The sequence below is a fragment of the Mustela putorius genome, unplaced genomic scaffold (assembly GCF_011764305.1).
Source record: "Mustela putorius furo isolate JIRA1106 unplaced genomic scaffold, ASM1176430v1.1 tig00003834_pilon_pilon_pilon, whole genome shotgun sequence".
In the NCBI taxonomy this organism is placed as follows: domain Eukaryota; kingdom Metazoa; phylum Chordata; class Mammalia; order Carnivora; family Mustelidae; genus Mustela; species Mustela putorius.
Window position 1 is genome coordinate 126,188,692 of NW_025421987.1, and position 27,865 is coordinate 126,216,556.

Here is a 27,865-nt window from a genome sequence, read left to right on the forward strand (position 1 = left end):
GTCTATAGAAAACCTGAAAAAGGCTCAGTTAGTTGGGCGGCTGCCTTCAGCTTAGGTCATGGTCCCAGAGTCCTGGGAACAAGTCCTGAATCCCGGCTCCCAGCTCTGCAGGGAGTCTGCTTCTCCCTCTGACCTTCCCCCCATCATGCTCTCTGTCACTGTCAATCTCTCAAATAAATAGATAAAATCTTAAACAAACTGAAAAACTTCACCAAAAAACTGCTAGAACTGGTAAATAATCTCAGTAAAGTTGGAGAATACAGTATCAGTGTACAGAAATCTGTTGCATTTCTATAAATGAATAATGAAATAGTAGAGAAACGAAGAAAGCAATCCCGTTTGTAGTTGCACTAAAAATAAGATACCTAGGAGTAAACCTAACCAGAGAGGTGAAAAACCTATATTCTGAAAACTATTATGACACCGGTGAAAGAAATTGAAGATGACACAAAGAAATGGAAAAGCGTTCTATGCTCAGAGATTAGATGAGCAAATACTGTTAAAATGCCTATACTACCTAAAGCAATCTACATGTTTAATGGGGTCTCTATCAAAACACCAACAGCATTTTTCACAGAACTAGAACAAACAGTCCTAAAATTTGTATGGAACCACAGAAGATTCTTAACACTTGAAACAATCTTTAAAAAGAAAGGCAAAGCTGGAGACATCCCAATTCCAGACTTCCCAGTTATATTACAGAGCAGTAATAATCAAAACAGTATGGTATTAATACAAAAGTAGGCACATAGATCAGTGCCATAGAATAGAAAATCCCAAAATAAGCCCACCATTACATGGCCAAGTAATCTTGAACAAAGCAGGGGGGACGTCTCTTCGGCAAAAAGCTCTGTGAAAATTAGAGAGCAACCTGCAAAAGAATGAAGCTGGACCACCTTCTTACATCATATACAGAAATCCATTCAGATGAGTTAAAGACCTAAATGTGAGACCTAAAACCATAAAAATCCTAGAAGAGAGCACAGACAGTAATTTCTTCCTAGATTTGTCTCCTGAGGTAGGGAAAACAAAAGGAAAAAATAAACTATTGGGACTACATCAAAATAAAAACTTTCTGCACAGCGAAGGGAATAATCAGCTAAACAAAAAGGCAGCCTACAGAATGGGAGAAGATATTTGCAGATGACATATCCGGTAAAGGGCTAGTATCCAAAATACATAAAGAACTTACGGGACTCAACATCCAAAACTCAAATAATCCAATGAGAAAATGGGCAGAAGACTTGAACAGACATGTCTCCAAAGAAGACATCCAGATGGCCAACAGATCCATGAAAAGATGCCCAATATCACTTATCAGGGAAATGCAAATAAAAACTTCAATGAGATACCACCTCACACCTGTCAGGATGGCTAAAATCAACAACACAAGAAACAACTGATGTTGGCAAGGATGTGGAGAAAGGGGAAACGTCTTGCATTGTTGGTTGGAATGAAAACCAGTTCAGCCACTGTGGAAAAGTATGGAGGTTTCTCAAAAAGTTAAAAATACAGGGTGCCTGGGTGGCTCAGTCAAACGCCTGGCTTTTTTTTCCGGCTGAGGTTACAGATTCAGGGTTGTAAGAGTGAGCCCCGCATTTGGCTCCATGCTGAGCTGGTGGGATCTGCTTGAGATTCTTCCCCCTCTACTCCTCCCCCTCCTCTCTAAAATAAATTTTAAAAAAGAAGTTAAAAATAGAACTACCCTATAATCCAACAATCACACGCCTGGATATTTACCCCTGAAATACAAGAACACTAATTCAAAGGTATACATGCACCCCTATGTTTATGGCAGCATTATTTATAATAGGCAAGATAGGGAAGCAACCCAAGTGTCCATTGATTGATGAATGGACAAAGATGCGGTGCATGTGTATAGTGGAATATTACTCAGCCATAAAAAAGAACGAACTCTTGACATTTGCAGCAACATGGATGGAGAGAGCTAGAAAGTATAATGCTAAGTGAAGTAAGAGGAGGACAAGACCATATCATTTCACTCATCTGGAATTTAAGAAAAAAAAGCAAAGAGAAAAAATAAGAGAGAAATCAAGAATCAAGACTCTTGAATTACAGAGGACAAACTGATGGTTACCAAAGAAGAGGTATGGGGTGGGGGGATGGGTAAATAGGTGCTAGAGATTAAGGAGAGTACTTGCAACGAGCACGGGGTGATGTATAGAAGTGTTGAATCACTATATTGTACACATGAAACTAAATATAAAACTATGTTAACTAACTGGAATTAAAACTTCTTAAAAAATTAAAAACAAAAATCCACAGCATATCTTTTTTTTTTTTTTAAAGATTTTATTTATTTATTTATTTGACAGAGATTACAAGTAGGCAGAGAGGCAGGCACAAAGAGAGAGAGGAGGAAGCAGGCTCCCTGCCAAGCAGAGAGCCCAATGCGGGACTTGATCCCAGGACCCTGAGATCATGACCCCAGCTGAAGGCAGCGGCTCAACCCACTGAGCCACCCAGGCGCCCTCCACAGCAAATCTTAAGGTATCCACTAAGATACCTTAACCTAAAACTATTTAAAAAGTTAAAAACAAAAACCCACAGCAAATCTTAAAGTGTCTACTAAGAAACTCGAGATTCAGGGAGTTAATAGTGATTTACCCAAGATTCTATAGCTAGCTATTGGTGGAGTCAAGATTTGGATCAGGACTGACTTCAAGCTCTTGATCTCTAGGTACCATATACTAGTGTCCTTTTTAGTTGGTTCCTAACTCAATGTTGACTTGGGTTCATTCCTGTGGAGATAAAGGAACAAGGGCTTACCCAGTTTCAGGTCCCACCTCTGGAGCTCCTCAGCATGGAAGGAGGCTCATTTTGTTCACATAGAGATCATAGGGATTTCAGAGAATCACAGACCAGCAGAGCAGAAAGGAACCTCTGATATCACCCCAGACCATCCATTGCTTAACAGATGAAGAATGAGTTACTTCACAAGATCACACAGCCAGGGGTGCCTGGGTGGCTCAGTGGTTAAGCCTCTGCCTTTGGCTAAGGTCATGATCTCAGGGTCCTGGGATTGACCCCGCATAGGGCTCTTGCTCAGCGGGGAGTCTGCTTCCCTTTCTCTCTCTCCGCCTCCCTCTCTGCCTACTTGTGATCTCTCTCAGTCAGATAAATAAACAAAATCTTAAAAAAAAAAAAAATCACAGAGGCAGAAGGGAATGGTCTTGGGTCTGCTCTCCACCTAACCCTACCTTACTGAAGACATTGTGAACTTTGCTGGCTGATCTCATTTGTTCAGCAAATTGTTTAGCAGATTGGAGCCATTTATATAAAATCAGGAGATTAGTGACTTTGAAACAGATATAGTCTGACACAGTACAAAATAGCCAAGAATAGGTCTGTTGTGTAAACATCCTTCAGCCTTGGGGCACCTGGGTGGTTCAGTGGTTTAAGCCTCTGCCACAGTATGAAGTAGACAAGGATAGGTCTGTTGTGCAAATATCCTCCAGCCTTGGGGCACCTGGGTGGTTCAGTGGGTTAAGCCTCTTCGGCTCAGGTCATGATCTCAGGGTCCTGGGATGGAGTCCGGCAGGCAACAGCAGCATCATCGGGCTCTCTGCTCCGCAGGGAGCCTGCTTCCCCCTCTCTCTGCCTGCTGCTCTGCCTGCTTGTGATCTGTCAAATAAATAAAATCTTTAAAAAAAAAAAAATAAAAACCCTTAAGCCTCAATTAAATGGCCAGCCCCTCTTATCATAAAGAAGCATTACATTTCTTAACTCATTTTCTGTGCCAACATTTTGAACAGTAAGAAGTAAGGGAAAATGTGATCTGTTCTTGTCACAGGAATTGTTCTATAAAAAAGAGGAAAACACATCAAATTTCCACATCCATTCCCCATACTGAAAACATAGTGTTCCTACATAATTGCAATAGCATCCTTTAAAAAAAAAAAAAATTGTAATTCCCATCTCTCTTCCCAAAAGGAATCCCTGTTAGCAGTTTCTAAGTATTCTTCCAGGGGGGGGAGAAATTGTATGTATACCTGCCTATATATAGGTTTTATTCTCTCACAGTTAATTCTTTTAGCCACCTGTGATTCTAATGTAGCCTGTGAAATTACATAATCACTTTTGTTAAAAAAAAAAACTAACTAGTTGTTCCAACTCAGTTTTATTTTGCCAATAATAAATTGGCAATCAGTCTTGGCAGTCGGTTGGAAATGGCTGGTTGCCCTAATCATTCTGTAGGGCTGAGATCCCATCTCTAATCCTTGATTGAAACCTGTGTCTACCCATAGAATCTGCTAGAATTTTTATGTACCTGTAAGTCGTGTTCATTGTCGGGAAACATTTAGTGGGGCATATTAGGCTCTTTTGTTTTGTAAAGACAGACAAATGCACAGAAATTATTTCTCTTTCCCTCTGGCTTCTGTTTATCCAGTGAGTCCTGCCTTCTCTGTAGATTGGTGACGTCTGTTGGCAACAGGTCACTCTTGGCAACAGTGACCTGAATTAAATTAAGTAAAATATTGAAAGGAAACTAAAGCCCAAAGGTGATATTTTCTAAATTGTTTTATAGAACCTGAACTTAACCAGGAGGAAATAACCAGGAGGAAATAACATAAATAATGTTATAAAACAGCTGGCTTGCCCTCTTAAAAAATGCCAATGTCATGAAAGACAGCGAAAGGTTAAGGAGTGTCCCAGATTAAAGAAGACTCCAGAGACGTGCCTGCCAAATGCAGTAGGATCCTGGGTTGGGGGAGGGAAGGTTGCCATGAAAGACAGCATTGTACTAATAGGAAAGATTAGAATGTGAATTGTATATTAGATAATTGTACCAACATTAAATTTCCTGCATTCGATAATGGCGCTGTGGTTCATCCAGATCTCCTTCCTTGATGACATTAGCAACCAACTCATTCTTAATTATGGTAGGTTCAGGAGTTTCCACCCACTGGAGTCTTTTGTGGAGGGAGAAGAAAAAACAGCTTTGTTTTTCAGACACTTGTAAAAACTCTAACTGGCATGGTGAACTGTGGTGCCCCCTTGCGGTGAGAGTTCCCTTCATTCTTGGGACTGACTTCAAGAACTGGAGACTTTTCACTGTCACCCCACAAATACTTTTCAAAGCCTGTTACATATCCAGCATCTGCTAAGTGTCAAGGATACATAAGCTCCCCGTGGAGCTTCCGAGCACACAAACAAGTATGGAATCACACACACACACACAATGGAAGGTTCGAAGGTGTCATATTACATAGGTTGATTATCTCTAAAACTTGGCATGAAACAGAAGGGACAGTCCCTGTTTGGTTCATATTGGGTGTGGGGCAGCCTTTCCCCGTGGCTGTTGAGCATTACCCGTTCTAAACCAAATGGTCTGGGTCCCTGCTTCCCTCCTCACTACTTGTGATTGGTAATAATACAGTGAGTGCTTTCCTTGCTGTGACTTAAAATAATCATTTTTTTTTTAAGTACAAATGAGAAAAAGTGAGATTGCAGTCAATCAAGCCCACCTCTCTCAGGGACACTGTTTAATTTGCAGCCGCAGAGGACCTGGGAGACCGAGCCCACCTGTCTCGGTGGCAGATGGAGAGTGCCCTTCTTTCTGCCTATGTTGCCTGTCCGCTCACAGCAGCAGCTCGAGCCTAGCTGCAGACAGCTGGATTAGTGACCTCAGCCAGGGGCTTGTCTGTGGAGGTCTGGATCGTCCTTTGTGTTGGAGGCACTGAGCACTGAGCCGTGGTGAGGGATGGAGGAGAAGGACAGTAATGATGTCATGATGTGGAGGCTGGGGGCTGAATTACCCAACCCCGGTGATGAAACAGGGTTGCACAGAGTCACCCACATGGCCTGGTGGACTGTTTGAAAAAGGAAGAGGACAGTTGGCTCAAACAGACACAGTTCTAATGTTTGGAGAACTCTACTAAATAAGCGGTGCTTATAGAATAGGAGTACTATTACAAGCAGTGCTTGTAGAATAGGAAATGTGTTTCTAAGGATTGGATGTAGAGATTTGAAACATTTTATTATGGACAGTTTCTTTAAAGAAAGCAAAAGGAGAGGTGGAACAGGGTCGTGAGCCCCAGATATCCGTCATCCATCCCGCTCTCCCCGGGATTATTTTCACATTATATTACTTACGGATGGAATCGTAGTGGTGGACAGTTATCTTTGTCGTCTTCACTGGAAGAATGCAGCTGTGTGAGTTTATTTGGGTTTTGCTGGTTTCTCTTGCTACCTCTCTGCCCCACCCCCAGGAGGAAGCATAGCATAGACAGAACATGGGCTCCGGAACCCAGGGGAAAGCACTCACTGTATTATTACCAATCATAAGCACCTGGGTTAGAATTGGGCTCTGCCTCCTATGAGTGGGTTGATCCTGGGCACATCGGTAAACCTCTCTGGGGCCCCCTAGGTCTGCAAATGGCGAACCTCAGTCATGAGCATGTGTCAGCTCTCCCCATCATTATTCTGTGGGACTTCTGTGCACTCTAATAGGCTCTTTCACACCTGCTTCTTATTTAACCCCACAACAGTCCTGAGGGTGCTATAGTATTTCACTCCTGAGGAAGCTGAACCCGCAGTAGGTGAAATCAGTTTGCAAGCTTGTCCTCGGGAGTCAGCTGGGGAGCACGAAAAGCCACTGATGCTGTTGCGGGTTCCACCACGGGAGACTGATTTAATCGCTGGGGATGATCCCCAGGTGATTGTAATGTGCAGAGACACATGTGGGAACAAGCTTGGGAACCTGGAGGCAGGCAGCGCCCCAGTACTGTAGCCCTCAGTGAGCCTTCTGCCATTTCTGTGTGGCCACTTGACTTGGGAGACTAGATGTGGCTGGGAAGGTTAATCCTCTGCTTTCCAGAGCCGAGCCCCCCCTAGCACCCTCGTGGATCAGAGTGTTTCACACCAGGCTTTATGTGTAAAGTTTTATTTGTGTTTTAGTTTTAATCCCAAATCCCTAAACAAAACAAAATGAGACAAAGGAGAAACTCCAGAGCCCCCATCCCATTCCAGGTGCCGCCCCAGGGGACAGAAGGTAGCAGTACTCTTTGAATGCATTTCCTTCTGTCTAGTCCTTCGGTCCATGAACGTAGCTATTGATGTTTGTGTCAGTTCTCTATTGCCATAGTGATGCTAAGTATGGATCACAGAAGTGCAGTGCACACGAAGTAGGCACAGCTAACACCTGTGCTCCTCTGGGGACAGGATGCTCTCAGCCAGGGCTGCTGGGCTGGGTGGCTCCGTCCTTGTGTGTCTCATCTTCCTGCCTGGCCCAAAGGGGGAGCCGGGGAGTGTTCGGGACACATTGAAGGCAGAGGTAGAAGGACACCAGCCCCACTTCTGCAATGAGTGGGCTGGGAAAATCCCCACGTCATGTCTGCTCCTGTCCTGTTGACCAAAGCACATGACCGAGTCCAAGGTTAAGGGGTAGGGAAATATGCCCCATTTGCTTTAAGTCCAAGCACTTCATGGGGTCGAGCCTAACATGAGTGGAAGGGAATGCGCTCTTTCCCAGGGGAAAGGACGGGGTGGTTTTGAACGGGAATCTATTACAGATGTAAACCATGGACGTTGCCTTCATGAATGTTGATGGTAGCAGAAAGTTGGCAACAGTTTTAGGTGTTAAACATAGAAAAGATACTTAGGTAGAACAGAACACACATACACAGTGAAACACAAAGCAGATATTTAAAATGATGTAGCAAATGTCACTGAACATTACTTGTGCCGCAAAATGGGGAAAAGCAGATTATGAAATGTTAGTTCCCAGTTCTGAGAAGAACTATGTATATTCATATTTGAGTAGGTTAAAGATGCGTGCCAAATTGCTAATGATCATCTGTGGTAGAATTACGGAATATTTTTGTTTTCTATTTCTACTCCTGAATTTTCTGCATTTTCTGTGATGAATATACATTACTTATGGTAATACGGAAAACACTTGAAACTGTAAGAGTAGGCATACTTACTCCCTTTTTTCCTAACCTGTCAACAGGCAGCAAAATAATGGAGAACGGCCTTCTCTTCAAAGAACTTCTGCAGACTCCAAATTTTAGAATTACTGTGGTAGACGACGCAGACACTGTCGAACTCTGTGGTGCTCTTAAGGTAAAGTCGGCCTTGTTATTTCTGCTCAAGGAGAGGAGCTAATCAGCCGCGGTGCATTATCAAATCTAATCCTGAAAAGTGGGCTCTGTGTTCTGTGTGGCTACTTGAGGGAAGAATAGTGAATTGAGAGCCTTGTTTATCACTTCCTGTTTTACCCCTGCCTGTCCTGGGTGGTTGGACTTCCTCTTCCACTCCACTTGGCTTTCATTTGTAAATTGGGGGGTGGTGGTGTGGAGTGTGGTGTTTTGTCTTTTGGAAAATTGGCAGCATTAATATTTAAAAAGCTCGGAGAGTACCTTGATTGTAGAGTTTTCAGGGGAGTGAAGCATTGTTGGGTGTTTCTTCCCCCTGTGAATTCATACATTTCTCTTACACACTGTCTTTGAGTGGGGAAGGGACTTACCTCTCTCTGAATTACACTACTCCTTCAGTTCGATGGCTTGATTGGTTCTTTCTAAAGGGAAAGTAGTCTGCTGACAAAGGCTGCACTAAGGATAGTTTTATCTTTGTCCGCAAAGGGAAATGGGCCAATGAAAGAAGCAGCTTCTTGAGGCCAGCGACTTGGGAGGTTAGAGGGAAGCGTTTCCACGTGGGCTCCTGACCTGTTCCAGTCGGCCTGTGGAAGTCTTGGTGGTGGGGCCCTCTCTGATGCTGGGAAACAGCCAGTGGGAGCTGGGCTGCACTTCTGATCCTTTTCCCAGTGGAATCAGCTGCCTTCTCAAAAAAAAAAAAAAGCCTCAGTGTGAATGAATGCCCTGCTTTGAGGCACTTTCGAGTCTTGTCTTTTGTAGGAAAGCTGCTTTTCAGGAATTTGAGCACCTCAGGAAGGAAGTCGGGCAATCTGGCTTGGGTTTAGTCTTTGTCAGGTAAAAATTGCGGAGATAGAAAGTATGCTGAGAAGACGGGAATCCAACGAATGCCTTCCTGCTCTTTCTTTCGATTGTACATACGTCCTTTTTTTCTCGTCAGAGTTTAAAACCACTTTGTGGAATTCCTATCTTATGTTTGTGTGGTCACGTGTGCCTGTACAACGAGGATTTTATGAAGGAGAGTCAGTGAAAGGCTCAGGCTCCCTTGGGGGCAGCACACGGCCCTGTTTCTGAAAGTTTGTGGGGGGCATTTCTCACGTTCTGGGCAGGCTGCATACACAGTTAGGACACTGGCTTTGGCTGCTTTGTGTGGTTTTTCTTTTCTTTCTTTCTTTTTTTTTTTCAGGTTGAGATTTTCATGTGTTTTTAATAGTCCTTCATTAAGCTAATAACCACCTGACAGCAGGGGCATCATGAATGCCTAATTGCTCAGCACCAGCCTGTGTTGGTCCAAAACAGTGGTTAAGTGACTGGATATTTCTGGTGGTGGATGGGGAAGCTTGTGAGATCCTGCCCACAACAAAGGGGGCTTGTGGGACAAGAGAGATTCTAGATGGAGAGTTCTGGAAAAGCTCCAGCTAATGGGACCTTATGATGGTTTTGTGTCTGAACGTAGATTGGCTTTTCATTTTTGTTGGCAGGAGACCTTTAAGTGGATCCTGCTACCAGAGCAGAGCCTGGTTCATGGGGGGCGTGGGGGGGGGGCAGAGACAGATGGGGGTTGAGGACCATTTATCATCCTTCCTCTGGCTATCCTTTGAAACAGGATCAGTTATCATCATGCCTGTCGGCTTGCATCAGAGCTGGTATTTTTGAAAACTGAGAAACTAGCATTTTTGGCAGTAACTGAGTCTAACCATTCCGTCATACAGATAGGGAAACAGAGATCCAGAGAGATTAAATCACCGAATGTAGCAAATACTGGCACAGTTGGAGTGTGAAGGCGGGTTCCGAGAATCTTAGTTTGGTGTTCTTTGGTTCCTGTGTACAGCCCAACTATTTTGGTTTGTGTCCAGTTGAATAAAATGAAGTCCTCGCTTGTCAGAGGCTGCCAACCAAGGACGAATGGGACGTCGTCTCTTTTATTACATAATAGTTTGTTATTTTTTTCTGATTATAAAATTAGTGCACATTCATTGTGTTTCACACAACAGAAGGATGCAAAGAAAGTTAAAGTCACCAAGACTCCGTTCATCCTAAGATCACCACTGGTTGTTATTTTTTTTTCCTATACCATTGCAGTCTTTTTAGCGAGTATAGGTATGTATATGGCCCCTTTTTAAAAATAGAAAACTGGATCTTAACTATTCAAATAGTTTGACATGTTTTACTCTTTCGCCTTAAATTAACAGTCTTTGGTAATCTCCATTCTAGGAATCAAAGAAATGTACACTCTCCTTTTGGTGCTCAAAACCATGAGGGCATTTGAGTTACCAAAAAAAAAAAAAAAAAAAAAAAGCAAACAGCTCACTACAAGGATAAAACCAAAAAGAAAATGTAAAAACTTTATGCAAAATCATTTTGCTGTAGTGCGTTTTACTGCCTTCAGAATCTCCTTTACCTCTGACCTCTGTTAATCTCCAGTAAGGGAATATCTTTTTAAAATACAACTTTATTTAATCCTAAATGACATATATTAAACTGCATCCATTTAAAGTGCTTAGTAGAGTGGGGTTTCTTGTTTTGTTCCAAAAATTTCATTTATCTGTTTGTCAGAGAGAGAGAATACAAGCAGGGAAGTGGCAGGCAGAGAGAGAAGCAGGCCTCCCCACTGAGCAAGGAGGCAGATGCTAGACTTAATCCCAGGACCCTGGGATCATGACCTGAGCTGAAGGCAGATGCCCAACCAACTGAGCCACCCAGGTGTCCCCTAATATAGTGCGGTTTAACAGCTGTGTGCATATACCCTGAAAATCACCTCCATAATACAGAACAATTCCATCATCCTTAAGGGATTCCATATGTCCCTTTTCAGTTCCTATCCCAGCCAGGCAGCCACTGATCTGCCTTTGTACACTGGAGTTGGCATTTTTAGAACTTTCATAATGGAGTTGTCCAGTGTATACTCTTCTGCGTGTGGCTTCTTTCATTGAGGGTGTATTTTTGTTTGTTTTAATGTAAATTTTAAGTGGCAGTCCTCAGAGCAAAGCACAAAAATCATAACTGTACAGCTCAACTTGTGTTAAAATTTTTTTTTAATTTTTTTTAAGATTTTATTTATTTATTTATTTATTTTAAAGATTTTATTTATTTATTTGACAGAGAGAGATCACAAGTAGGCAGAGAGGCAGGCAGAGTGAGAGGGGGAAGCAGGCTCCCTGCTGAGCAGAGAGCCCGATGTGGGACTCGATCCCAGGACCCTGAGATCATGACCTGAGCTGAAGGCAGCGGCTTAACCCACTGAGCCACCCAGGTGCCCTGTGTTAAAATTTTTAACAGATGCTTTATCGGGATTAGGTTTCATTAACAGTGACCCAAAATAATAGTGGCTGAACACAGTAGAACTTAATTTCTTTCTTATATAAAAGTCCTGAATCCATGTGATAGCTCCATTCCACAGAATCTCAGGGACCCAGTCCTTCCTGCTCACAAGGGTAGGTGCTTATCCTCATGTTTCAAAATGGCGATGAGAGTTGTAGTCATCACCTCTGCCTTCCAGTCAGTAGGGTGGAAAAAAAGAAAGGATAAAGGGCACGTGATAAAGGAAGATAAAAAAGAAAAGAAAAGAAAAAAGATAAAGGGCATGTCCTTTAAGGCAGGTTCTGGGGAGTCACAACGTAATGATGGTAATGATCGGCTTCATCTCAGTGGGCAGTAGTACTTAATCCTGTAACGGTACCTAGCTGCAAAAGATGTTGGGAAATGGTTTTTTGTTTTTTGTTTTTTTCTCTCTTGGTTAGCCATACACTTGCGTGAAAGTCAGGGACTGTCTGACTCAAGAGGAGGAGAGTAGATTAGGGGATAACAGCCACAGGACATTCCCTGGCAGGGATGTTCAGTAGTGAGGTTAAGCACCCCTGATACTGGGCATCTAAGTTTCTCCCAGTGCTTTGGCTGAGATAAATCCCGTGGTGAAGCACAGCTTCAGGCCTAGTGTCTAGCCAGGGCCACACTGCTGGATCCCACTAGGCATATGTGGCCAATTACATTTATATCCAAATTAATTAAAACTTAAAAAAAAATCAAGAGTTCCATTTTGGAGCCACAGTCCCCCCATTTCAAAGACTCGGTCGCCACATGAGTCTTTGGGGAGTCTCCGTGGCTACCGACTCTGTTGGATGAACAGACAGAAAACATTTACATCATTGCAGAAACTTCTGTTGGACATCACTGCTGTAGGGTGCCCAGCCTGGTGAGCTCAGTGTGGGCTTGAACATCAGCCTGATCTGTAAGCTCTGACAGTGCCTGGCCCGGGGTCAGCCTACACTCTACAGAGTTCTCCCTTAGGCCCACAGCCCTGGAAGCTGGCCTTGGGTAGAATCAGATGGTGTGCTGCCTGTACAGGCAGTAGGGACTAATGCCTGGGTTTCACTGGAGCCCTTCCTCCCGCGTGGTGAGAGTGTTTGCCTAAGACGCAGGTAGCCTGGGCCCTGCACCGGGAGACTTATGCGTTCTTTCTGGAAGCTAGGAGTGGAAGGAGTGGCGTCCTATCCAACCGCCCGGGTTCAGAAATGCAAGGACAGACTTTAAGAATTGCAAAGACGGCACTTGAAGGCGAATGATTGCCTCTGAGTATTGCCATAACCCAGGAAATGGGGAAGGGCTTAAGCATGTCTGTCTTCTGAAAATCATGGTATTTTTAGCTCCAGAATAGTTTAAAGCAGATTTAAATGCACAGTGGATAATGATAACTTTCACAGCTGAGCGATCTCAGAGGACATCTGCTCGGATGCTATTCAAACACGATCTGACTGGCTCAGTGTGTTTATTTTTCTTTTGACAGTGATAAGTGGTAGAGGGAGAGAGAGAGGGTTTCAAGATCCATCATAAGGCGATTAAACTGGATCAGTGCCCAGGATCCCCTTGGAAGGCAGGCATTTATCCTGCAGTGGCTTCCTGCTCCTCTCTAACACCCCCGCCCCCACTGTGGGGAGGTCAGCCATCTAGGGGAAACTGAGGTAGGCCTCATCTGTGTGCCCTTTGGTGAGGGGGTCACAGAAGGGCCAGAAGAGCTGCTGTGGTCCCAGGCCTTGGGCACCCTCATCTGTCTTTGCTCTGAGAGCAGTAACATGAAAGGTCAGAAGCATTGGTCTGCAGCTCAGGGCTCGTCCACACAGCTCCTGCTTGGATGCTTCCAGTGACTGAGAGCTCACTCCTTCACCTCCAAGTCCTTTGGTTGGGTGAGGTCAGCTCTTCCTGTTAGGAAGTTCTTACCTCAAATCTGAGGTGGCCCCTCTGTGCCTTTCATTCACTGACCTAGAGTACCACCCTGTGATGACCTTCCCCTCTGCCCCCCTCGCCCCGAACTCTGGAGCCAGGCAGCCTGGTGCTAAAGGTCCCACTGTGTGACCTTGGACCAGCTACTTAACCCTGTGTGTGGGAGTTTCCTCCCCTCTCGCTGTGCCTGCCTTGTAAGAATGTTGTGAAGATTAAACCAGTTAATAATACTGGAAGCACTTAGAGCGGTTCAAGAAGGTCAACTGTCATTTTTATTATCCCCCTCCCCCACCAATCGGTTCTTCTCCTAACCCTACCCTTTATACCAGAGAGGCCAGAGAGGCACTCCCCTTTGACATCTGATTGCAGAGGGTTTAGGAAGGTCTCCGACCCTGTGGCGTCTGGGAGTGGCTGGGCTAAGTTTGCTGTACCATGGAAGGGGCAAGGCGCGGGGAACAGAGTGGGCCCAGGGATCTAGGTCCTGGGACGGCGTCACTAACCAGCGAGGTGTTCTCAGTAAGCCACGGAACCTTTGTGAGCAGGCCAGGAGGCAAGGGACACACGAGCCAGGGCTGTCAGGAGAATCTAGAGGAGACCATGTGCATGGTGGGCGCTCCATAGGCATTCATAAATAATCCCTCTCTCCTCCTCTGTGTCTAGGAGCCCCTTGTTGGAAGGAAGTCGTCGTATCTCTCATTTCAGTCTGTAGACTCGCACTGAGGTTGGTTGGTCAAGTAACCTCCAGAATTGGTTACGTTGTGGTGAAGGGGGCACGGGATGGTCCAGGAGACAGCAGAGAGCCATTTCAACAGTCTCACCCTTTGGATCCTAGGCCTTGGCATGTTGCCATGGTAACTTCAGTTTAGCCATTCAGCAGGCTCATCCAACAATTGGCCTCATGGCCTCTGTGCTAAGTACCCCCGTGCCCAGGTATCTCTTTGTTGCCTCGGAGTTGTCCCACTTACCAGCTGTGAGCAGGCCCACAGCTGCACCAGCTTTCCTGGAGGAATGTCACCACCTGAAGGGCCTTGAAAGAGTCTGTCCAGCCCTGAATTTTATCCCCAAGGCACAGAATGCTCAGAGAGGTGGAGTCATTCTCCCAAGGTCACACAGCAGTGAGATGAAGTGAGAACCAGAGGCTGGAGGCCATCTGGGTTTCCGAGCTTGTGCTTCTAGTGTCTCCCCTGGTTTCCTTAGTCTGGCTTTTCTGCCAGGAGGGGTGTCTGGGTCTGTCTGGAGCCAGCCCTTGGGTGTTCCTGCCATCCCCCCTCATCTTTGCATTGTGCTCTGCCTGGAAGGTTAGGGGATTGTTTCATCCCTCCACATCTTGGCTCCTTTCCTGCTGCCTCTCCCGTTCCCTCTCTTCATGGGAGGCTGCTGGAGCCTAAGAGTGTGCCAACCCGGGAGCTGCCTGCTTCCTGTGTCACTGAGCGCGCACAGCAGGTACTTGGAGAGGGAAAGACGGATGCTGTCGGTGGCTGATGAAACCCGCAGTGTCCATTGCTTGTGTGGGCAGGAAGGAGCTGGGAGGCTTTTGCAGGTACAGACAGAAGTTAGTACCATAGGAAAACATAGGCCAGATGGGCTGTCTCAGGTTCCGAATGCAAAAGACCCAGTTCCTCGTCAGCTCTTCCCACAGGGAAGAGACAGGGGTCTCCCTGGAGTCCAGCCTTTGTAGGGGGGAGAGAGTGATCCACCTGAAAGCTGCTTTGTTGGTCTGTTAGAACAGCTCATAACCTCACTAGGAGACCCTCTAGAGCACAGAAGGAGAAGGAATTCATCTAAAATCTGCATGTGCTCATGCCAGCTTTCTAATTATTTTTTAAAGAATTTAAAAAATAATAATTTAAAAAATTTAAAAAAAAAAGAATTTTTTTTATTCTTCCCTTTCTATGTCAGTAGCCACTAGAAGACTAGCCAGCATCCAGAGTAAGCCCTGGGGTTATTCCCGAGGAAGAGAACAAGATAGATTGTGGGCCCCTCCACCCCTCTCCCCTGTTCTAGCCCTCTTCATTCTGCCCTCAAAACTTGGAAAAAAGGGTGCTGTTTTATTGGTGTATTGGAAGTAGACAAAAGCTTCAGCAGGGCTCAGTGGTTTGGCGTTGTTTTTTTTTTCTTTTTCATCTGCAATGGCTTTGTGTCTTTGGTCTCCTGGCGAGGGATAGCTGTGCTCAGATGGCCACTCTGTTTCTCGGGGTGAGCCTGGCCACATCAATACTGGGTTTGATGTATTTTATTAGAAATGGCATATCAACCAGAAAAGACATTTTTTCTCCCCGGTTTGTTCTGCTTCTAACCTCCTCCCTCAAATTTTATAGACCTGATGTTTTGAGAGATGCTCTTTCATTAATAAAAAAACACTTTTTGGGGGGAGGGGAAGGAAAAGATGTGCTTATTTCATTTCCTTTTCATTACCAGTTAGCTTCATATTTTAAGATCCCTCCAGGCACAAATTCCTAAGTAGTCATCAGGTAGTATGGAAAAATGCTGTGTGGTTAGACAAAGGGAAAATACTTGTATTTTCCCTGGCATCAAGTGTGTGCTCAGTGCAGGAGCTAGTAACGTGGACAGGGCTAGGAACCTGGCGACTTGACCGAAGTCCTTACTGAGTGGGCACATGCAGATACGACTTGTCATATATGGTGGTTTGGTTTTACACAGGCCGTGAGGCCCCGTTGAGAGGCCCCCACCCCGGTGCAGCCTTCCCTGCTTTGAAATGAAGCTTGTGGCTCCTCCCACCACTCCACACGCTCTCGTCCTGGATGCACTTCGTTGTTCATTATATGCCAGCTCTCTTCATCAGCTCATTGGGGACAAGCTCTGTGTCCTATTCTGTCTTGGCAACGCCTCCCTGGGGGCACCCTCAGCCCCCAAGTCCCCCAGCACTGTTCTCTAGGCCCTGCGTAGAGCTTCCCACAGCCCACAGGGCATGCTTTGGTACACATAGGTTGAAATGACAATCGGATTTTTAGCGCCTCTTGTGGGTTACCACTTTCCGCCCAGGTTAGAAGTATGTGCATCCGTTTTATTTTCCTGTTAGGTCAGAGGTTGGCAAACTTTCTCTGCGAGGGCTACATGGGAAACGCTGCTGGCTTTGTGGCCCATATGGTCTGTGTCCGTAGCAAGTACTGAAATCTTCTGTTAGGAGCACCCAGGCAAGGTCACCTGCGTGGCTCAGTGGGTTAAAGCCTCTGCCTTTGCCTCAGGTCATGATCCCAGAGTCTTGGGATCAAGCCCCACATTGGGATCTCTGCTCAGTGGGGAGCCTGCTCCCCTCAACCCCTGCCACCTGCCTCTCTGCATACTTGTGATCCCCCTCTCTCTCTGTCAAATAAATAAAAATCTTTAAAAAAAAAAAAAAAGGCACCCAGGCAGCCACAGATGGTGTGCAAACAAGCAGGGGACGCCTCCTGGCCTCTAGGACATTCACAGAAACAGGCAGTTCACCCTTAATGTGCTGATCCCCAAACCAGATTGTCAGCTTCTGAAGAGGCAGGTCTCAGTCTTACCTGCCTTGTGCGTGGCAGAGGGCCACGTGAGAGTGGGAGCTCAGGAACTAGGAATGCTTATATAGGGATACTTCAGTGAAACAAAAGGCTGAAGCTTGAGCAGCACATTTGTAGACAACTGACCCAGCAACTCCACTCCCAGGCACACCCCCAACAGAAATGACTGCCTGTGGTCACGCAGAGCCACGCACCGGCCTGGCCCCAGCAGCAGCATTTGCGGTAACCTCAGACAGGAACTATCCCCTTGCCAATCCGCAGAACAACTGGAAAAAATGGTGCTGTATTCATATGCTCTGAGCGTGGGGTGTGCTACGCAACTCATGGGTCCCTGAACTCTACCTCCGAAACCAATGCCGCACTATATGTTAGTTAATTGTTTCAGTAAGATAAAATTTAAAATTGAATGCAGCAGTGAAAATAAAGGTGCTCTAGGTAGAAATACAGCTCAGCCTCACAAACACGATGTTGAATTGAGAAAAAGATGGACATAGGATTGCATACGAGCCTGTTCATGGCTCGAATGGAAAGACAGGTGAAGCAAATCTGGGTTGTGAGTACGTTGGTGAGGGTGGGGACTGGGAGGGGTGAGAGGCAGCTTCTGGGGCACTGGTTAGGTTCTGTTTCTCAGTCAGGGTGCTGGTTCCAAGGGTGTGTTCCGATGTGAGTACGTTGTGAGTACGATTGCCAAGCCATACACTTAGGACCTGCATACATTTCCATGTGAATGGTATAATTTAATCAGGCATTCGGTTTAAGGGGGGCGGAAAAAGGCAGTTTGTCCAAACAGTATCTAGCAGAGCCTTCAGCCAGCCATTTTAATCCTCTGGCTGATGCTCCCCAGCTCCTGCTTCCTGCTAACCCCAGACCTGGGCCCTTCGTCCTATAAACAGGAGCGTTGAAGCCTGGTGCCTTCTTTGCCTCTGGCCATCAGGGCGCAAGGGTAGAAGCTGGGGCTGCGTGGGAACCGGTGGAGCGTTCTGAGGGTGGGCCAGGTGGCCCTGTGTGTCCCCCCCACCCCGCTCTCCCCCACCTTCTGGCAGCCTAGATCTGTGGCAGGCATGTGACAGGTGTCCTGGGGCTTCCCTGTCTCCTTCACAGAACATTGTAGCAGTGGGAGCCGGGTTCTGTGACGGCCTCCACAGCGGGGACAACACCAAAGCTGCCGTTATCCGCCTGGGGCTCATGGAAATGATCGCCTTCGCCAGGATCTTCTGCAAGGGCCAGGTGTCCACGGCCACCTTCCTGGAGAGCTGCGGCGTGGCTGACCTCATCACCACCTGCTACGGAGGCCGGAACCGCAGGGTGGCTGAGGCGTTTGCCAAAACCGGGAAGGTAGCCCCTGGCTTGTCCTCCCCTGGCATGTGCACCCTCACTGAGACCCCTGGGCTGGGGCAAGCTGCGGTCCCCTGGAGGCAGAGGCAGGCGTTTGTCTTTTGCTGGGCGTATCCCACTGCCACTAGGCTGCTTTGGCTTTAAAGTACCTTTGCCTGAGTCCTTCAGCTTGCATATCTCTCCATGGCTTGTGCGGAGGGAGGATGCCAGCTCCCCTCTGCAGCGCTCCTCTTGAAATAAGAGATTCTCTGGTCTTTTTTTTCTGAAGACTTACTTATTTGTGAGACGGAGAGAGCACGTGCACATGTGTGCATGGTGGGGTGGGGGGAGAAAGGCAAGCACACTCTGCCCTCGGCACGGAGCCCAACATGGGCGCTCCATCTCATGACCTGGAGATCATGACCTGAGCCGGAACCAAGAGCCAGACACAGAACTGACTGCACCACCCAGGCACCAGACTCTCTAGTCTTTACAGTAGCGATTTCTGCTTGATTTTAAGACCATCGAAGAATTGGAGAAGGAGATGCTGAACGGACAGAAGCTCCAAGGACCGCAGACATCCGCTGAAGTATACCGGATCCTGAAACAGAAGGGGCTGGTTGACAAGTAAGTCCCCCCTGCCCCGCCCCCACTGTCCCTGGGACCAGAGGGCAGCCACCTCCTGCTTCCCTCATGACCACCATCCCAGTCAGTGCACTTGGGCACAGCTGTATGCAGAACTCCGCTCAAATAGTTCCGCCTTTGTGTGATGTGAACATCTGTGGCAGGAAACCTCTTCCTGCCCTGAAAATGAGTGTTGACACAGAACCAGCCTCAGCTTCGGGGAGAGGAACTCAGTTCCCCTTTTTTTTGAGAGAGAGAAAGCACACGCACTTACGAGAGCACGCAGGGGGTAGGGGAATGGGGGGGGGCAGGGAAGGGGGAGAGAAAGAATCTTAAGCGGGCCCCATGCCCAGTGCAGAGCCTGACACAGGGCTCAATCCCACCACCCTGAGATCAGGACCTGAGCTGAAACCAAGAGTTGGACACTTAACTGACTGAGCCGCCCAGGTTCCCCAAGAAGAACTTAGTCTTGTAAAGCAGGTTACAAAACACGAAGGTTGAGGTTCTGGTTTATCCTGCAGGGTGTTCGGTAAGAACTGCATGTCATAAGTCTTGAACTCAGAACAGAAGATGACCTTGTTGTTTGTTATAAAAAGATACAGTCTTGTTAATAAAAGGTCAGACAGTTCAGAAAAGAAGAAACGTGCAAGGTAGCCCAGAATGCTCCCACTAGAAGCGACCTGCGTTCAGGTTTGCCCAGGAACTTGGCAGTGTCTGTGTCCCGTGGATGAACGGGTGGGTGCCTCTAGCCTCCACTGCCCTTCCGGGATGGTCATTTGCTAAAGGTGGGCCTGGGACAGCCTGATCAACTGCCCGATTGAGGGAGTAAACCCTGTCGCCCCGCCAAGCCCCCAGCCTCTCTGCAGCTGCCCTGTGGCCCTTTATCTTGCTTATTTTTGCTGAGCCGCCTTCCATAACCACGAGGCCGGCGACACCATCTAGTAACTGCTGCGCAACATATTCTGCGTACCCTCCTCTTTTCAGGAGGGAGGGAGAGGTTTGCTTGCCTGGGAGAGGAAGGGGCTGGGCGGCTGCGTGGACGCTGCCAGGTGTGGTCAGTCCAGGCCACGCACTTCCCCCTGAGCCAGTGATGGTTAGAGACGTGGCTGCTGATTCTCTGGCGTGTCTCCTTCCTCCTCTTCGGCTCAGTCCAGATGTCTGCTGGTCCAGACCACCCACCTTTACCTCCCCTACATCCAGCTCTCCTCTCCTCTGCACGAGTACACACTGGTGAGCTGTAGAGTTCCCTATAGAAAGTTGAAAAGGAAGGAGGACAGGACATTCGTCTTCCTTCTTTAATTTGCACTTTATCTTTCTGAAATAGCTTTCAAAACCAGCCAGGCAGAGATGGAAGGCATAAACAGGCCTCCAGAGGAGGAGAATTACCTGTAAATTGTGGCTAAAAGGAAAACACCTCTGATGGGCCTGGTGTTCCTTCCATACTTAAGGGGAAACAGTGGAGTGCTTGTCTGTGGTGGGGCGACTTTACTGAACCTTAAATATTTATCAGTTTTCTAAAGTCTTAAGAAAACATTTGGGTGTTTGTGGATGCTGATGATCTCCTAATCACGGTTTTCAAGTGCCATCTGTCTGCTGCCGTGGGGCGTATTTGATAATGGACGAGTCTGTCTCCATCGTGGAATTTGGGGAGGCTATGGATTGGAACTGGTGTTCTGGAATCAGTACCTGTGCCTGTTTTAGAAAAGCAGGTGTAATCAAGCAGGTGAACCTCGGCTCTGAGCAGATGCCCCTCCTCCGTCACATCCCATTTTCTTTCTCTTGATTAGAAATGGAACAGGCTGTGCCTGTGCTTAATGAGGTCACTGCCGGGTTGGAGGGAACACCTCACTTCCCACAGGCTGAGGCGCAGAGTTCTGGGGGGCTCTCCCCCTGCACTCACCTCCTAGAGCTGCTTAGCCAAGTTCTGCCATTCTCCCTTGCTCTTTTTCCCTTTGTCACCCCAATACCCCGATCTCCTCTCTTCCCACCCCGCCCCCATGGCCATGGAAAGTGCAGTGAACCGGAGGGCAATGTTCCAGCCACCTGGGGGCTTCCTAGCCATGTGGTCTGGGTCAGGTCATATTTTTATCTGTGCCCTAGTTTTTTCTCTACCCACCAAATCAAACCAGCACACCTGATGATTGCCTTCTACCTCGAGTCTTCTGATTCACTCCTGCTCATCCGGAATGGGTCCTTAGGTTGGCATGTAGGATAGTGCCTTAGTTCTGTGCCCCTGGAACTTTCTGTCACTGTCCTGGGACGCCCTACAACCCCTCCTTCAGCTGAAGCAGACCTCCCTTTGTCCCAGTACCCTCTTCTCAGAGGCTTTTGTGCCCTCCTGCTGTTTGGCCTGCCTAGATGGCCCCCCTTAATAGGCGTGTCAGCCCTGACCACCCTTGAGGTGACTGGGTCTGTCCTCAGACCCCCCTTCATCCACCTCCTCCAGACGCAGATAACTCTCCCAGCTTTGAACATCCTGTTTACAGGAGTGGTCGGCAAACTTCTGTAAAGAACTGCATAATAAATATTTCGTCTTTGCAGCCCACATACAACTCTCTGGTGTATATTCTTTTTTTTTTTTCTCCCTTATATGGCCCTTGAAACATACAAGAATTGTCCTTAGCTTGCAGGCAGCGCAGAACAGGCCACAGGCCAGGTTGGCTTCTTAAGCTGTGGCTTGCGAACCCCAGGTATAGAGCATCATGCTGCTCAGGAGCTGTGGGCTTCTTATGTAAATGTGCAATTTACTTAAAGTCTGCAGGCGTGGGGGGAGAGGGGCACATGGCTCCTGTTTGAAAAAAAGGAAATTCGAATCTTAGTAAAAGGCATCCAGTGAAAAGTTAACTCTGGAGCCCCACCTTCACTGCAGGCAGCTTTCTGAGTTTTTAGCATATCCTTCCTTTTTAGGGGATGGGTGCTGTGCTCCACGTTCCGCTCTGCTTTCCTTTGTTGGAGGATAGGGTTTGAAGAATGTGCCACATTGGCACCCGCAGATCTCTCACGTAATGGCTGCAGAACATTCCACAGTGTGGGAGAACCACAGTTTATTTAAACAGTCTCCTCCTAATAGGCACATCGTCTGGGCTTCTCTGCTGTTCGGAAATTTGCTTTATTACATTTCCTTGTGCATGCCTCTTTAGGGGCATGTGTGAGTATCGGGTGTTTGCATTCGTTCGCCGGGGCAACCACAACAAAATACCACAGACCAAGAGGCTTACACGGCAGAAATTTCCTTCTCACAGTTCTAGAGTCTGGGAGGCTAAGATCAAAGGGTCAGCGCGTGCCTTCTCATGAGGCTCTCTTCTTGGCTTGTTAATGGCTGTCTTTCCTCTGGGTCTTCATGTGGTCTTCCTCTGTTCTGTGTGAGTCCTAATCTCCTTGCCTCATAAGGACGCCAGCCATATTGGTTTGGGGCCCACACTTTATGAACCCCTTTTAACGTAATTACCTTTTTAAGGGCCCTAGGTCCAAATACAAGTCCTGGGGGTTAGGACTTCATTGGATGAATTGGGATCTGGGGGTACTCCTCAGCCCAGAACCGTGTTGTAACCTTCCTGAGGGCTGGGACCTTGCTGATAATACTCCATACCGTGCACCTGGTTGAAGACTGACACATCTGAAGTCCTCGGTGTCCATTAGTGGGATGGCTAATTGACTGGCTTGTGCCAATATTTTTCAATGAAATAATTGTCTTTCACCCTCCTTTCACCTCTAACCTCATTTAGAGAGTTCCCCAAACTGATCTAACTGGCCTTACGGCATTTTATGTTATAGAAAATAACATTTAGATGGGCAGTATAGGCTTGAATCTTGGCTTCAGAGTTAGAAACTGTGCCTCAGTTTCCTTATCTATGAAATGGGGATAGTGTTACCCATCTCACAGGGTGGTTGTGAAAAATAAACAAGTAACTTGTCCATAAGATCTCCGCCCCCATACACACACACATACTCCAAATCTCTTGTTAGCATTCCATCTACACACTTTGAAAGTTGGGAGCATTTCTGGCTGCAAGAGCAATGCCCAGTTTAAAAAGCATCAAACAGTAGGGTTATTTTTTTCATGAAACAAGGATTCTGGAGGTGGACATTATTGGTGTTGATGCAGTGCCTCTCAGTAATCCTGTCAGTCTTCCCTCAAAACCTCAAGATGGCTGCAGCAGCTCCATGCATCACATACACAGCTTCACTCAGTGACATGGAGCAGGTGCAGTCTGGGGAAGGAGAATTTTCTTCCAGGGCCTCTCAAGGAGAAGACTATTTTCTGCAGCAGAAGTATTGGGTCTTACTCTCTAGAATTTGCTTCCTTGGCTAATTCTAGGAGAAAGTAAGGCTGGGAAATGGAGCGTTAGGCTGTTTGCAGTGTTGGTAAAGAGTGAAGGGATTTGGGAACAGCTTCGGGTGGCCCTTCATCACCTGCCACCCTGCTCTGGGAAGACACAAATTGTTCTGATCATGGGATCAGGAAAACTAAGCCATGGAAAGATGAAGGGGCTAAAATCTGTGGGCTCTAACTCCCATTCCCAGTGTTCATTCAACAGTATTCGCTGAGCACCTGCTTTCAATCTGTGCACTGTGCCAGAAGTGAATAAAACACTTGGGGCCCTGACCTCCCAAGAGCTTGCTAGGACCTAGGGGCTGTCTTGTGGCTGTGTGTATAAACTGTCACTTAACTGCACACTTGCCACATGACAAGTGTTCTACTCTGCAGGTTACCTGTAAGTCACTTCATACAGTAGGCTTTAACACAACATGTCATGCCCAATTGAAAATTGCCCAGAGCAGACAGACTGTGGATTTGACTGCCTACCTGACTCAAAAAAAAAAAACAAAACATTCTGTACCTTATAAAACCCACAGTGATAGACATATGACCTAACAGGGCTGTTTGCCATTCGTAAGTTAAGTTGTCATTATAGGATTCCAGCTAGTTAATTTTCAGAATGGCCTTTAAGACTCTTGATCTTGTCAAGCTTACTTTGGGCTCACGCGCGCGCGTGCGTGTGTGCGTGTGTGTGTGTGTGTGTGTGTGTGTTTAGAAGCCTGATTGAAATTAACTTTGTTATTTCCATGGTGATACCTGCTGTTTAAAATACTTGCTGAGCCAGCTGGACCCTGGGATAATGCTGTCCTTTCTCAAGGTGGATTATTGGCCCACACCTTTGTACCCTCAGCCATTTCAAACTTTTCATTTATATCCACGTTCACAGCCTGGAAGAAAAGGCAAAATAAACCCAGCTTCCATCTTGAGATCAGTGCTTTGCTAATTGTGGGTGCCCACGTTGATTCTTGGAGGAATGTTCCAGAATGGAACTATTTATGGTGATACGTGGGCCGCCTCATTCTTTATCCTTGGATGATCCCTTTTGGAGGAGGGAGAATGATACCTCCTTGCAATTTTTTATTCTCCAGTCTCTTAAATTATTGACAGAAGCTTGGACTCATTCCAGACTTGCCCAAGAGCCAGAGCTACAGCTCTTCATGTGAATGGCCGCAGATGGCCCTGCAAGGATTACTGTGGGACTTGTTTGGAGATTGTCTACACCAAACAAGTCGGCAGAGGATGGTCTGGGTCATAGCAACATCTTACAACCACCGTGCAGAGGCTCTCTGCCCACCAAATGATAGAGGAATATAATAGATGGCGTTCACTTTGTTGTCCAAAGTAGCACACGCATCTGTAATCTGTTAGGGAGGAGAGGAAGGCTCATTTGTTCTGTGAGGTAAACCAGATGGCTCAACTTGCCTTTGTTCACGTTTCCTCCCAACCAGGTTCCCGTTGTTTACGGCAGTGTATCAGATCTGCTATGAAGGCAAACCCGTTCAAGAGATGTTGTCCTGTCTCCAGAGCCACCCAGAGCACGTCTAAAGTGGATGGTGCAGCGTTGTGGGGAACGTGTTGCCTTTCTGATCAGTCTTTTTCGGTCAGATGGAAACTGGGACTGGGCAACACGATGTTTGCTTGACCATAATCCCATCATGGGTGAGGATGAATTTTTACCAGTTCATTTTTGAATTGCAAGACGCAGTTCACTGGCTGAGATGTGGTAGGCAACAAATAGACACATGTATGAATGTGTGAGTCTGTGTTCATTTCTCATGCTGTGGATATTTCTATGAACCAAAATTAAAGGTCCTTTTTAAAAAATTACTTTTTGAATTTTCCCACCATGATAGCTTAGAAGATGGGAATGATCTCAGCTAAATTTTTTACATCCAATCCATATGCATTTGAGTGAAGGGATTTTATTTTTTCCTCATTCTCTTTAAGTTAAAACTGAACCAGCATTTCCATGGTAGAACGGAGGAGTGAGTGTGTTCAAAGATCAACATACTGTAACTTAAACTCTATCTCAAAGCCAGCATAATTAACTACTTTGATTGTGGGTTGATCTTTTTTTTTAACAATTAGAGATTTTTAATTGGGTGATCCACTTATGTATCTTCCTCTTCGCAGTTTTCTGCATTTTTAGCCTCTTTCCTCATTTGCTGCCAGAATGTGCTTTCATATAGAGGCTCAGCAGTGGCAGAAGGCAGAAAACGCATCTAGGCTTTTCCTGTTGTGACTGACACATTTTACTGATTAATGACCCTTGTGTGATGCTTTTTCTTGGGCAGTCCTTTTGTGCAAACATTTCCTCTGAGCCTCACAGATCCACTGAGATGGGACTCCCATGATTCCTCTTTCGAGTTGCAGTCATGGTACCTGGTCCCCTGGCAAGTAGGGGGAGAGCTGAGATTGAAGCCCAGTGTTCCTCCACCCTACCGCGGTGCCCAGACCTCAGGCATCACCACGCTGATCCGATCTCCCATGATTCGATAGGTCATGGGAAATGCCATGTGCAGCCTTTCCTGAGACTCGAACAGGGCTTCATGCCACTGAGACTGGCGTGGGCCATTGTCTAGACGGCTGCCGCTTAGTGTCGTCCTCACTCCATCAGCTTCCCTTAGAGTCTCAGAAATGCAGGTTTCCAGGTCTCATCCCAGGCTTCTCAACTGGGGTGAGGTATCTGTCTATACTTCAATATGCCTTCCCTGTGTTTCTGATGGTCACTACAACTTGAGAACCACTACTTCAGAAAGTCTGCTCAGACTGGCATTTCTCAAACCATGTCCCATAGGACATGAGTGTCCTGGGATCCCATGGTGGTCGGGGTGTTCTCCGGCAAGATCAAGTCCATTTGGAAAAAGCTGCCTCTGCACACCCCTCTTGAAGGCTTAGAATGTGTGTTAGTATGTCCGTAGAACTATCTGGCAAGTTCCAAACACTGTAGACGACCAAGGTTTCTTTGAGAATCTTGCCGAGTCTTTAAGGGAACACTGTTCTAGGCCGTGGTGACCTGAGGACGGCCCAGGTATACCCTTCACTCCTCGCAGAAGTGAGGATAATGACTACCCACCTGTGGCATTGTTAGCTCTGAACTTTCACAGTTCAGGCCTGCAATGAATCTTCGATGAAGCTTTAAGGTGACACAGTCAAGTACAACCAAGTGGAGGTCAGCCTCGCTGAAACGCACATTATGTCGAATAAGTGCTTTTAATTCTACAATTAGAATGGAAATTACTGTATCTTCTTAAATGAGATTGATTTCAGGATAGCATTATAGTTATCTTACATAGCACTTGGAAAGTGTTAAGGGAACGTATGAATGTCACTTACATATTCATGGATTTTCAGTCACTTTGTGAGATTTTGACTTTTTTTTTTTTTAGTTTTCCAGTTGGGACTTTTTTTTCCTTCTATACCTGAAATGATTATAGAAAAGATTTTTGTGGGAATTTTAAAAACTCAATCCAGAACATACAGGGGTAATTTAAATCCTCATACACTGAAGTCTATGAAAGCACACAAAATCTACAAATTTCACTGATCTTTCATGCCACTCTTAAGTTAATCAATTTTTGCTTATCTCATGATTAATCTTTTTAAAAATTTGTACATAGATAATAAAGTGTTACTTTTTAAGATACTTAAAGGGCTGTAAGCTAATTGTGTCTATTAAGTAGGGTAACTAGATGTGAGGAATTAGGATTTTGTTTTACATACGATGTCATCTGCATTCAGCTTCCTGCTCTAGGTTTCCTACTTGTTTTTTCTTCATGAGTGTTCTCTTGCTGATCTGAAGTCTGCCGACTGTACCTCCTGAACGTAACTTCTGATACTCTGCACATTAATGGAAAATGGCAAATTTTATGAGTTTGTGCTCTGCTGACTGTAGATATTTATTACTCTCTGAGTTATCTATTTTTGTAACCACCTGTGGTCCATCGTTTGATTTTAATTCTTATTTCTTACTAATTATGGTAAAAGGGAGGGAGACATCTAGAGGAAAAGCTTAATTTGTACTAGTTCAGCCAATCTGTGAATGTAAAAACTTCACTGTTGCCTTGCTATAATCCAGCCTACTATAATGTGGAACAAGTATCTGTCTTGACATCCATCCTAGCAGGTGGAGTTGAGCTAAACAACTGGTCTTTCATTTAACTCTTAAAACCTGGCCCCATGGCATTGGCCCACAGAGTGATGAGGTGCCCGTGTACGAAGGGATCTTTTCGTTTTTCCACCACTTCCAATCTAAGAGCCTTTTACTCACATGTGTACTTATCTGTTTACAGACTGTAGATGGATATAATTTAAAATCTTGATTTAATAAACCTCTAATGCCCCAAACCTGTGCTGCTGGCTCTTTTTTTCTGGCTTAGTTAAGAGCTTTATTTATCTAGGTCAGCTGCTTTTTTGCCTGAATTGTGTTGCATTAACAGTAATAGAAAAGTAATTTTTAAAAGAAGGTTTCCTCTCTAATCCCACTCCTCAAGCACATCTATTTCCATTCCTTTGCATTCCTTCCCATGGCTTGGTGGTATTTTTATATAATCATAATAGTAGGATCCGGCCTTCCAGTTCCAGCCACACAATGGAGGAATTTTATCTTTATCTTTTGTTTATCTTTATCTTTCCTTCCTTCCTTCTTTCTTTCCTTCCTTCCTCCCTCCCTCCTTTCTTTCTTTCTTTTTTTTTTTTTCTCTTCCTTTCCTTGCCCAGGAAAGGAGAGCACAAGGAGCAGGAGAAGCAGACTCCCTGATGATGAG

The 27,865-nt window shown here is 46.1% G+C and overlaps 1 protein-coding gene across 1 annotated transcript in view; it reads left to right on the forward strand.

Moving 5' to 3' along the window:
- GPD1L (glycerol-3-phosphate dehydrogenase 1 like) overlaps positions 1-27,446 on the forward strand; it is a 62,173-nt gene extending 34,727 nt beyond the window's left edge. The window contains exons 5-8 of the mRNA XM_004754303.2: positions 7,976-8,088; positions 17,942-18,175; positions 18,675-18,781; positions 24,548-27,446. Of these exons, the coding sequence (XP_004754360.1) occupies positions 7,976-8,088; positions 17,942-18,175; positions 18,675-18,781; positions 24,548-24,644 (551 nt within the window). The 3' untranslated portion in view covers positions 24,645-27,446. The remainder of the gene's footprint in view (positions 1-7,975; positions 8,089-17,941; positions 18,176-18,674; positions 18,782-24,547) is intronic.
- The last annotated feature ends 419 nt before the right edge of the window (positions 27,447-27,865 follow it).